At 48.6% G+C, this 12,302-nt stretch overlaps 1 protein-coding gene across 1 annotated transcript in view; it reads right to left on the bottom strand.

Annotated features, from left to right (window-relative positions):
- LOC105917378 (ephrin type-A receptor 7) overlaps positions 1 to 12,302 on the bottom strand; it is a gene marked incomplete in the record, with an annotated part of 134,397 nt that overhangs the window by 47,157 nt on the left and 74,938 nt on the right. The window contains 2 exon segments of the mRNA XM_036128769.1: positions 3,309 to 3,547; positions 6,937 to 7,092. Coding sequence (XP_035984662.1) covers positions 3,309 to 3,547; positions 6,937 to 7,092 — 395 coding nt within the window.

Below are 12,302 nucleotides of genomic sequence, written 5' to 3'. Positions count from 1 at the left end.
GTCGTGTCTGAGTCTTCTCAGCAGGCCGTGATGCACAGCTCCAGTGAAGACGCTGCTGTTCAGGGCTGTTAGTTTTTAATCTGCTGTTCCTGAAACCTTAGGCCTGATGGGAGGTGGGGGGGGCATCAGATCTGGCAAATGACTTTCTACAAGTCCTTCTTCTCCTTCACTTCAATTCATATTCAATTTGTTGCACTTGTTGCATTGCATTGTGGGAAACGCATGCTTGATGTGACGCTCATGTTCTCACTTCTCCATCTGTGACCTTTCCTTTAGATTGCTCCTTTTATGTTGTCTGCCTGGAGAGGCCACTGCATTGGGCCTTGGGCTCTGCAGCGGCGGCTCGTTTCAGGGCTTTCTGCTGCGTGCACACGGCTCCATAAACAATCCTCGCTGCTGCTCTTCTTCCACAACACATCCCTCTGATGGTGCTGCATCTCTGACCTGTTATTCATCCCCTCTGCATCCACCTCTGACGCCCGCAGGGTCCGGCCATCTGAGGCGCGGCCGCTAATCCTCTCAGGGATATTGAAATGCCAATCCCGCCTCCTCCCTGACCCGCACCTCCACCTCATCTCAGCAGCACTCCCAGCATCCCCGTCTTCCTCGCAGCCTCGGGGAAAGGGCTTTGGATGCTGGTGCCGGGGGCCCGGCTGCTTCCATCACGTATTTAAGGAGTATTTCTGTGGCAGGATGTCATTACTGCAGCCTTTTTAAGCACATGAATGGAGAAATGTGAGTGCTTGATGAGCCTGTGACCTACAGCGTGTGCAGCAGCCACTCATGCATCCCTAATCCACAGCTGCCCCAGGAGCTTTGGGCTCAACTGATCCCCTGTTCCTCCTTGGCTCACCGTGCAAAATCTGCCCTCTTCTCCCGGTGGCCTGGGCGCTCCTGATAAAACCCGGCCTGACCGGAGGAATCCCTCCTCTACTGAGCACGTGCAGCCCCATTAGATGCTTTACAGAACTCACTTTGCCTTGATGTCACAGCGTCCTGAATGATGTCTGGGACTGAAAGAGCTCTGCAGAGGAATCTAGCAGAAAACATGGCCCTGCAGGCGTGCACACGCCACACCTTTAAGAAAAGCCAAAGCAGAACCAACAAGCTTAGAGTGTGAGGAAAAACAAGTTCCTGAAGACGGGAGGACGGGAATCTGAGCGGAGCAGGGAGGGAAATGATCCTCCAAGAATTTATGAGGAGAGAAGGAGAGGATGAGAGGAAATGATGAGTAAAAAGAGATGAGAGGAGCAAAGAGAGGAGCTGGAGAAAAGCAGCGATTTATAAGGAGACGATGAGAGGAAGGAGACATCCCACATCCTCCTGCAGCATTTAGAAGGTCACCGGGTTCTCCCACAGAACCAGAACCCACGGCGCCTCATCGGTCCATCTGCTGCGCTGCTGAATGGAGGACGGAACCAAAAGCAGCAGAAAACAGGTCCAGAGATGGAGCACCACCCACTTCCTGAAGGTACCAGGTGTTCAGAACATTTCCAGAGACCTTCGGACCCCAGAATCAGACAGAACCCACAGAACCGCTGCAACCATCATGAGCCAGCGGGTTCTCTACACACCAGCAGGAGGTTCTGATGTTTATCAGAATTTAGCTCAGCCTGTCCACTGGGTTCTAACGGCGTCTCTCAGACAGCAGGGGGCGCTGTGATGGCCAAAGACGGCGGTACCGATGGTCCAAGGAGCAGAAGCCCACTAACCCGGAGAAAACATCCAGGATGAAACCTCCCAGAACCCTGAAGAGGAACGTGCTGCGACCAGACGGAACCAAGCTTGAAGGAAACATTTAGTACACATTTATGCAACCTGTATCTGATCTTTTTATGACAGTCTGAACAACACAGATCAGATTTTTTCAAATGCCACCCAGGCCACTTGGGCTACGTTCACACTGCAGCTCTTAATGCTCAATTCAGATTTTTTGTGAAATCAGATTTTTTTTCGTGGTCGTTCACATTTCCAAATATATGTGACTTGTCTGTGATCTCCTGTGTGAACTAAACGCGTTCAGCCTAAGTGTCCCTCATGCGCACTGGAGGACGCGATGACGTCACACGTAGCAAAGCGTCCTCAGTGTTTGTGGAAGTAAACAAGGATTATAATGCTGGTGTGTATTTTTCTATGTTTAATTTATCTTCTAACCGGAGCTTTCTCTCCACTGACTGCTCTCCTCATTGTAGTCCTCTATGGGTGTCGTTTTTCTTCCTGCTTCTGCACAGCAGGACGCAGAATAGTGACGTTTGTCGAGTATCAGTGACGTACAGGTGGGATAAATGCGACCCGGCCGTACAGACACAGGTCGCATTAGAAAAAATCCAATCTGTGTCGTTCAGACTGACATAAAAAGATCAGAAACAGGTCGTATATGGGCAAAAAAATCGGAATTGGGTCAATTCGGGCTGCAGTGTGAACGTAGCCTTGGATATGTGGTCCTGAATCCGATACGCATCTGATCTTTTCTAATGCGACCTGTGTCTGTACGGCCGGGTCGCATTTATCCCACCTGTACGTCACTGATACTTAACAAACGTCACTAACGGTGACCTGGCTATGCAGAAGCAGGAAGAAGGACGACAGCCATAGCGGACTACAATGAAAAGAGCAGTCAGTGGAGAGAAAGCTCCGGTTAGAAAAAAATAAATTAATGACGGCAGCATTATAATCCATGTTTACTTCCACAAACACTGAGGACGCTTTGCTACGTGTGACGTCATCGCGTCCTCCAGTGCGCATGAGGGACACTTAGTCTGAACGCCTTCAGGTCACACAGGAGATCACAGACAAGTCGCATATATTTGGAAATGTGAACGACCACGCAAAAAAAAAAAAAAAAAAATCTGATTTCACAAAAAAATCTGAATTGAGCATTAAGAGCTGCAGTGTGAACGTAGCCTCTGAGGATTCTGCGTGTTCTATCTGTGTTCTGTGTGTGTTTCTTCTCTGTTCTGTCTGGGTTCCATCTAGGCTCACTGTGTGTTCTGTCTTGGTTCTAAGTGGGTTCTGTGTGAGTTCTCTGTGTGTTCCCTCTGGGCTCCGTCTGATTTGTGTGTGTTCTATGTGGGTTCTCTGTAAATTCCATCTGGGTTTTGTGTGTTTTCCATATGGAAGTGTGTTCTGTCTAGGTTCTAAGTGGGTTCTGTGTAGGTTCTTGTGTGTGTTCTGTCTAGGTTCTAAGTGGGTTCTGTGTGGCTTTAAGCGGGACTCACCGGGCAGGCTGGTGGACACGTGGACCTGCGTGTAGAAGCTCTTGCTGGGCAGCAGGTCCGACACGCCGTTCAGGCCTCCACGGTGAAGGTGTAGTTGGTGTTGGGGAGGAGGTTGACCACGGTGACGGTGCGCTCCGTCAGCCCCACCTGCTGAGGCACGAAGCCCACGCTGGGCCCGCAGGGCTCGCACTGGCCCTCCACGCAGCGCCGGCAGCCCACGCTGTAGGTCAGGTCCACGCGGCCCCCCGTGTCTGAGGGCGGGGCCCAGTCCAGGACCAGCGAGGACTGCCTCAGGGAGAACAGCAGGTCTCTGGGTGGGGAGGGGGGCCCTGCAGGAGGACAGAGGTCCGCTTTAGTTCTCAAAGGTTCAACTGGCTCAATAAAACAAACACAGAACACGGGACCCTGACAGCGGGCCCATCAGCACCCAGTGCTGCGCCTCAGCAGCAGAACTTTGGTGCAAAAGCTGCTGAACGACCCTGAAAACAGAGCGATGTGAGCGCTCCTCAGAGAGGAGATGATCTGTGGATGATCTGAGAGCAGCTCCAAGAGGAGGGGAACGCATCCTGGCTTCCTGTCCTGGAGATCCGATACGAGAACATCTGGAGAACCCCTGGAGACAGAACCCTTGAAGGTAGAACCCCTGGAGGCAGATGAGTTCCCGCGTAGCATCGAGGTTTTATCTGCGGTCCAGAACCCGGTTCAGGTTCTGATCAGGCGACGGGTTTTTATTTTGGTCTTTTCTGCTTTTTATTCCTCTGCCTGTTTCTAAACGACACTATTCATAGATTTGTTGCTCTAACTTTTCTATTTTGAATCTATTTTCAGATAAATATTCACGTGAGAACTGAATGGTTTTCATTTCTAAATAGAACAACAGGAACATCCATGCTGTGTGTCTGGTGGAACAGTCCAGCTGTCTGGTACCTCTGCTGCATGCAGAGGGGCCGGCTGCTTGGTTCTGGTTGTGACCGGACCGGACCGGACCGGACCGCTCTGTTTCCTGTGGCTGAGTCGGGTTCTTGTCCCCACACCTTGGTTCTCTGTTCTCCAGCTCTGGAGCTCAGCCTTGGTTCCTGACAGCCCTCCCCCCTCCCTGCATCCAGGAACCTTCATCAGAGGAGGTTCTGCCGTCCCCACAGCAGCACCGTCCTTGTCTAGAAGGTTCTGATCAAGAGGCACACTGCAGGAGATCAGCTGCCGGACCGCTTTCCTCAAGATTCTTCAGAACTTCCACCTTTTCTCAGGTCTCTCTGTCTCTTTCTCTTTTGTTGTGCTGCAGCGTTCTAACCTCTCTCCAGACGTTCTGTCTGAGAACCCTAACACGTCAGAACCTGCTCCGGCCCTGCATGGCGGCCGTGAGTAGGAGAACATGAAGATACGGCAGGTTCCAGGTGCGGCTGTAAAATAATCCTGATTCAGTGGATTCAGCAGATCGGCTGCAGGATCACAGATGGTCAGAGTTTCCTGTGAGGTTCCTCTGGATGGATGCTGGTGACCCGCCCATGGAACCTTGATGCGCTGAAAGAAAAGCTGAATGGTGGGTTAGGGTTAGCTAAAGCTGAAAACTGGAGCTCATGTGAGAGGCAGGTGGGAATGATATCAGGAACACATTTAGAGGCGTCGCTCCGCTATGAAATTAGTTCAGAGGAGGAACATTTATTGGTTCCACTGGAGGAGGAGATGTAATAGAAGCCGCTGTGTCCTCTGGCTGCGGCGCATGGATGGAGACGCGCCTCCTCCTCCTCCTCCTCCTCCTCCTGTGGGAAATAAAGGCGAGCGGCAGCCGAGAGGACCGCGGATCAGAGTGTTTGTCCAAATCTGTGCTGCGGCGCCGCTGCTGCCTTCATTTCAGGTGTCAGAGAAACAGGAAAATAAAATCTGCAGATTGAGACGCAGCTTTTCATTATGAAACATCCAGCAGGCCTCAGCCTGGATCTGGATCAGAGTCTCATGGACCCGTTGTCCTCTTCACCTCCTGGTATCATCAGGTCCACAAACCCATCAGAACCCTTAGGAGGAAATTCATTCTCAACATTTATTCACTAACTACATTCTTTTCTGCATCAGTGGAAAATTAAATTTTTCAAGATTCTTCCCATTTTTGGCAAATTTACATCTGATATTGAAAAGTTTAGATTTAATTCTTGTTTTTTAGCAGCTGAGGTAAATTGTTGGTGAATGTCTCGGATTTCTCCTCAAACTGATCATCAGACTGAACTCTGAGGAGGTCCAGGATCCTGGAGATGATGGATGGATGGAGCTTCATCTGCAGCAACGAGGACGTCGCTCCGGTGGAGCTCTGGTTCTACAGCACCGTCTGGTCCAACCTCCAGCCATGGGTCCGGGTAGAACCAGAACCTGGGTAGCAGCAGCTGGATAACGTTTCCTGCAGGTTCTGGGAGGACAACCAGAACCTTCTGACGGGACCATATTCTGTCCTGGCCCGGAGCGATCCTCCAGGAGGAGCAGGAACCCGTTGCTGGTCTGGGTGGACCTGGACCTTGGTGCTGGACAGACTCATCGTGTCTTCTGCTGTCCCGTCTTCCTCGGTCTGGTCTTACGTTGGATCCCGGCTCTGGGGTTCTGCTGCAGAGGCGTTTCTCAGCTGCAGGATCGGGCTAATGTGAGCGCATCATAATTACTGGATCGATACTCTAATTAATGTTCTCATTAGGCGGCTCTAAATGTTATCAGGCAGGGATCAGCGAGCTCTGCGCTCGATACGTCATTAAAGCTCTCAGAACTGGCCGAGACCCCCAGAGACCCTCTGAGCCCGGAGCCGGTTCAACAAACCCAGACAGTTACTGCTCAAACATGTCAGTGTTCCCCCGCATGGCTTCAACGGCACCGCCCAGAACCGGTGTGAGGAACCGTCTGTGGAGAGGAGGAAGGGTTCCAGAGAGCGAGAAGGTGAGGGAGGTGGGAACGATAATGAAAGGAAGACGTTGGAACGGAACAGAAGGGACGCGTTCTGGTGGACCAAGGGAACATCTGGACATTATTATTATTATTATATATTATTATATATATTATTACAGAACTGCAGACATAGAGCATCGATCCGCAGACTGAGGCAGCAACATGGAAACGATGTGCAGGTACAGGAAGCATGGGCGTGTTTTAGGGGTTAAAGGTCAGAAAGATTTGAAATGGGCTGCATAGCTCATTACCTTTGCAGGCAGAAGGTTGTGGGTTTGAATCCCAGTTTGCATGTTCTTGCGTGTCTCCTGATAAACATTAATCTAGAACATTCTGCAGGATGTTCTCCAGAGACAAGGAACAAAAGATTAGAGCGCCTCGTTTCTTAATGTCAGCTACAACTAAAAATCCCATTCTGAGCTGCTAGATGCTCTTCAGACCAGAGGAATTCTAACACCTTCTCGTGTTTCTTTCTTTGAGGGTCTTAGTATTTAAATAAAAAGGTTTTGGTCGTGTTTTGTTCTTTCTGTCCTGCCTTACTGACGGCTCCCTGGGTGGAACAGCTGAATCTGCCTAGATTTGATTTACTCACATTTAGCCATGAGGGGAGGTGAAGGAGAGGTAGGGGACAGATCAGACATGGAGATGAGGAAGAGGAGGGAGGAACTGCGGAGGTGAAGAAGGGGGAGGATGAGAGGACACAGGGTGAAGGACGGGTCGACCATCAATGGATTTTTATGGAGATCAGCAGAAGAGGCGGCTGACAGAACATGGAGGACATGCAGCGTGTAATTACTGGTGCAGGGAGCAGACGGGCTGTCCAGAGGAGTCCTGAAGTGGTCTTCCTCACACACACACACCACAGAGCCCTCCTCCTCCGCCACGCTGTTGGCCGGACAGGGAAAACACTCCTGCTGCCGCGACGACATCTTGTAGGATCCGGGCGGGCACGCTGGGGACAAAACACACTGGGTCAGAAACCTTCAGGAACTCCTGCAGGGAACCAGAACCGGTCCGGACACACTGGACCTTCATTTATCCTCTACCTGTGTCACCGAACACGGCAGTATATCAAACATTTACATCTAAATAAAGAATCTACATGAGGATCCAGACTGGTCTGAAGCTCCGATCTGTGATCCAAACCATCTGAGCACAAAAATCCAAAACTCATTTCTTTATTTTTGTCTGAAGTACAGAAACCCAGAAAGCCAAAAATGTTCCTTCGTAGATCTGAAGTCTATGAAGGAAAATCGTCTAAATATTGAACGGACTTTTCTTTATTCTACGAAACATAAAAAGCATAAATATCCCAGAGTTTATAGAAATACATTAAAAATGATAAGAGTCACAACAAATAAAAGAATAAATACTATTATCCCTAAAGCAGCCAGAACTCAGTTACAAGACAGACCTGTGAGCACATACAGCGTGTAAAAATGTGTAAAAATGTGCAAAAACCTGTAGAAACGTGTAAAAACGTGTAGAAATTTGTATGTGTAAAAACGTATAACATTTTGTATAAATGTGTAAAAACGTGTAAAAATTTGTAAAAACGTGCAAAAACCTGTAAAAATGCGTAGAAACGTGTAAAAATGTGTATAAATTTGTAAACATTTGGAAAATTATGTAAAAAATTGTAAAAACGTGTACAAATTTGTAAAAACATGTAAAAAATTGTAAAACCCTGCAAATATACAAATGTGTAAAAATGTGTATAAATTTGTAAAAATTGGGAAAATGATGTAAAAATTTGTAAAATTATGTAAAAATTTGTACAAACATGTAAAAATTTGTAAAAACGTGTAAAATTTGTAAAAACCTGCAAATATTCAAATATAGTATAGTATAAATTTGTACAAATTGGGAAAATTATGTAAAAATTTGTAAAAAACGTGCTAAAACCTGTAAAAAATGTGTAGAAACGTGTAAAAATGTGTATAAATTTGTAAAAATTTGAAAAATTATGTAAAAATTTGTAAAAACGTGTGAAAACCTGTAAAAACATGTAAAAATTTGTAAAAAACATGTAATAACGTGTAAAGACTCGTACAAAACAACACAGACAACAGATCTAGACCCTTTTTCTGAAGTTATTACCAAAGAACAGATTCAATCTTGGGTCAAATATCATCTTTCATCATCACTAAAGACTTCATGGGCTGTAAACGTTTCTGCATATTCTGCTTCCAGATGAACCCAGCTGTGGGGATTCATCTGATCATTCTCAGCAAGGTGTTTCTTCCTGAGGAGCAGCCAGAAGGTCATGTGACCTCCTGACTGCTCTGAAGGAGGCTGTGCACCTCCTCATGATGGACGCCTCCATCAGAAACTGTTCCTGGTTTCTGTCTGCAGACCCGGTTCATTCCTCAGGAAGTGGATCAGCAGAACCTCCTCTGACTATCTGCTGCTTGCAGAAGGGGCGGATATGTTGGACGTTTCAAACACTCCCACACAGCAGCTGATCATTGGGTCTTTTCCTCCGCTTGCAGTTTCTGTGGATCAGGTGATGATTGGTGTGAAACCAGGCAGATCCTGACCAGCAACAGCTCTCCTCCTTTTCCTAGTGCTCTCACTCCTTTAGTCTCTTATTTCAGCTTTATTCCCGTTTCAGACCCAAACCAGCTGTGTGTCAGAGACACGTGTGATAAGCTGACCTCCAGGACGGACCAGGTAGGACCTCCATGCACCTAAATGTGAAAATCACCGTGGAGTCTGGAACAAACGGACCTTATTCTCATAATAACCCGCAATGTGTGACAAAAAGCAGAAAGCTCAGTTTTAGCTTTAATAAAGCTCTATTTAGATAAACAAAACAGTAATTTAGCTTTAATTTCTATCATTTTTCAGCCTCCAAAGGTTCAGTTTGAACCAAGATCAGAACCAGAACCAGCTTTATTTTTTGACAATAATAAACGGATGCAGTAATAAAATCAAAACTATAGAAAACATGCAGCATATGTGTGGTTATATATCTCACATCTCCAAGACCAATGCCTCATCATTTTAAGGCAGAACCTGAAGAGGACAGGAACTTGGTAAACAGCAATTAAAACTCTGAGTGAAGGCGTTTCAGCCGCAGGAAGAAATTCCAACATTTATTGGGTCTTAATTAAGGTGTAAAAACGTCCTTCTTTGACCAAACCATGAGAAATTGCTGGAAATGAAGCTTTTTAACCCTCTAACGGTGGAATAATGAAGCAGCTCCTGTCTGCAGCTGGACTCGGACTCCCGCTGCGACGCTGGGATCAGAAGCTGCGTTCGGACCCGCCTGAGACTGGGGCCCTCAGACCGGCGCCGCCGATCCGCTTGTAATTGACTTTCTAATGTCTGTCATTACACAGGAGACGCGCGGCGCAGAGCTCCCGGTGCGAGGACTTCACAGAAACACACAGCTCCTGTGTCTTTGTTGCTGAGCGGCGCCGTCCTCCTCTCCACGCCAGCAGCGCCGGGCACGGACGGCCCAAATCAAGGCCAGATTATGCACACATCTCCTGGAACAGAGAGGCCTCATGCGTTTTCTGCCTATCCTGGTTAAAAGCAGGTAAGTCGTGTTCGCGGCTGGATCCCGTCCCGACTTATCTCCTCCATTCAGCACGGACGCGCTTTTGGACCGCCACCCTGAGGACTGTGTCTAATGATAGGGCGGAGCGAGGCGATTTGTGCAGCTCTGATAACAAAGGAGCTGGCGATGCTCGACAGCCATCTTCCTCGGCAGATAGCGGCTGTTCAAAGAGCCGCCGGCAGCCGCGCCAGGCAAGGTCACCTGAGTCAGAAGCGGGCCTCAGCCCACCTGTCACCGGGAGAAGCCAGACTCTACAGAAAGGAGGAGCACTTCAGACACTTTCTGCTCATTTAGGCCGGGCTGTTCTGCTGCCAGCTAATGGACTTTCAGCGACAGCTGCAGAGCGACTGATCCGTTCAAGCCTGGAGCTCAGCGGGAGCATTACCCACTCACACATCCACACTCTGTTTATGAAGCACTGCTCCGCCAAAGTCAGGGCCGTCCTCCTGAGATCCTACCTACCAGCATTTAAAGGCAACAGAAAACGCTCTCAGCTGCAAAATGATTGATTTAAATCAAAGTAAACAGAAAAACGCTAAAACTAAAGCTACCACTGAACTTCATCTGGAGCTGCTGAGCTAGTGGGGGGGGGGGGGGGGGACACAATGTCAGGTGGGAAACACATCAGCAATGCCCTCAGAGCAGCAACTGCTGCTCAAAGGTCATCTCCAGACCCCCTGAGTCCATCATCCTGCAGAGAGGAGAACATCTCAGCAGCTCCAGCAGCTTCAGCCCGACGTCAGAGCAGGAAGCTCAGAGAAATGAGCAGAACCCAGGAGCTCCACCTCAGACTCTGCAGGCCTCAGTCAGCAGGTCACAGGACCCTGACTTCCTCTGTATACCAGACAAGGAGAATCAGGATGCAAAGCCAGCAGCAGATCTACAGCAGAATGGCTGAAAAAGAAAAGAATGAAGGTTCTGGAGCGGTCCAGTCCAGGTTCTGACTCCGGTTCTGGCCGCTGCCAGTCTGACAGGTGGAGCTGGAACAATGGATCAAGATCAGTGGGAAAGCTTCATTTTCTGGTGTGGGAGGTCCAAATCAGGGACAGGAAACCTCATTATCAATCTAATCAGTTAAATGAAAATTACAAATTCATGACTTTGCAGTTTCATCATGTAATGAATAAAAAGTAAAAGGTCAAAGAATCTGATTTCATTAACTTTACAAATGACTTTAAAGGAGTTTTGCCTTTGCAGGAGGAATCAATTTGCAGTTGGCCCTTCTCTGTGCGGCGTGCCGGCTCCAGCCTTAAACACGGCCATTAATAAAGCATGGAGCACTTAATACCCGAGATGGGAGCAATGAATTGTTTCCCTGCCTCTCTGACAGCGCACATTAATAAATATTAATAACCCCAAAGAAGGCCTGCATCAGACTCCTGCACAGAGAAAACACGACTCTGCTCGTCCAACATGCGCTCAGACAGAACCGGCCGTTTACTCTGGGTGGACAGGTCAGAACCGGGTCGGGCTAGAAAGAGGAGGCATGGTGACGTGCTTTCAGGCTGGAGTCACTAATAGTTCTGACCCAGGTTCTCCTTCCAGCAGGATAGATTCTGGAGCCTCAATGTCCATCAGAATCATAGGGAGAGGTTCTGCTAAAGTCGGACCAAGAATTCACTGAGTGGATCAGGAGAATGGAGACACGCTGGCCGGGTCCATTTAACCTGAACGGATCACTGACCCGTTTCCTATCAGAAGGTTCTGCTGCTGTGCGTCTCGTGAACACGAAGACCCCAGCAGCCTTCAGTTGATCTGAGACGTTACAGCAGGGTTTACCGCAGAGAGGTTCCAGGTCTGACGGGTTGGATCTCAGGGCCAGCGGCTCTGACTGACCCAAAGAACCGTTTAGAGTCTAAATCTCTTCCTGTTTTAGGTCCGTTAGGATCCCCAAATGAGTTCTATTAGCTGCCAGAACAAGAGCCATCTGGTTCTGCAGATACCAGGAACAGAACACACGGGAGAATGTGTCAGGTTCTGATGAAGATTCAAACAGAAATGCTGAACGTCAGCATCAGAACTCCACTCCTGCAGTGGAGCATGCATTTCAATTCAATTTTATTTATATAGCGCCAATTCATGAAACATATCATCTCAAGGTTCTTTCCAAAGTCAGCTTCCATCAGATCCTCCAGGTTGGTGAGAAAGTTTCCTCTCTAAGGAAACCCAGCAGGTTGCATCAAGTCTCTCCAAGCAGCATTCACTCCTCCTGAAAGAGCGTAGAGCCACAGTGGACAGTCGTCTGCATTGTTGATGGCTTTGCAGCAATCCCTCATACTGAGCATGCATGAAGCGACAGTGGAGAGGAAAACGGGAAGGCAGCATCATTCATTCACAAGGGGGTAAATACTTTTTTACAGCGCCGTCTCTGACTGGGCAGAACCAGAAACAGCACCTTCTACCCCCCCACAGAACCTCCAGCAGGATGGCGAATCAGAACCGCTGAGTCTGACGGGTTCCTTCACGTTCTGTCAGCCTGATGTGATGCAGCTGAAGGCTGCAGGCAGGAACGTCTCCCTGCGTGTCGGCTGAGTCTCCCCAGCCTGCAGCTCCTCACCATGGAGCTCCTCTCCATGCTGCTTCTCTCCATGCTGCTC

The sequence above is a fragment of the Fundulus heteroclitus genome, unplaced genomic scaffold, assembly GCF_011125445.2.
Source record: "Fundulus heteroclitus isolate FHET01 unplaced genomic scaffold, MU-UCD_Fhet_4.1 scaffold_118, whole genome shotgun sequence".
Taxonomy (NCBI): Eukaryota; Metazoa; Chordata; class Actinopteri; order Cyprinodontiformes; family Fundulidae; genus Fundulus; species Fundulus heteroclitus.
This window is presented reverse-complemented; position numbering and strand designations above follow the sequence as displayed.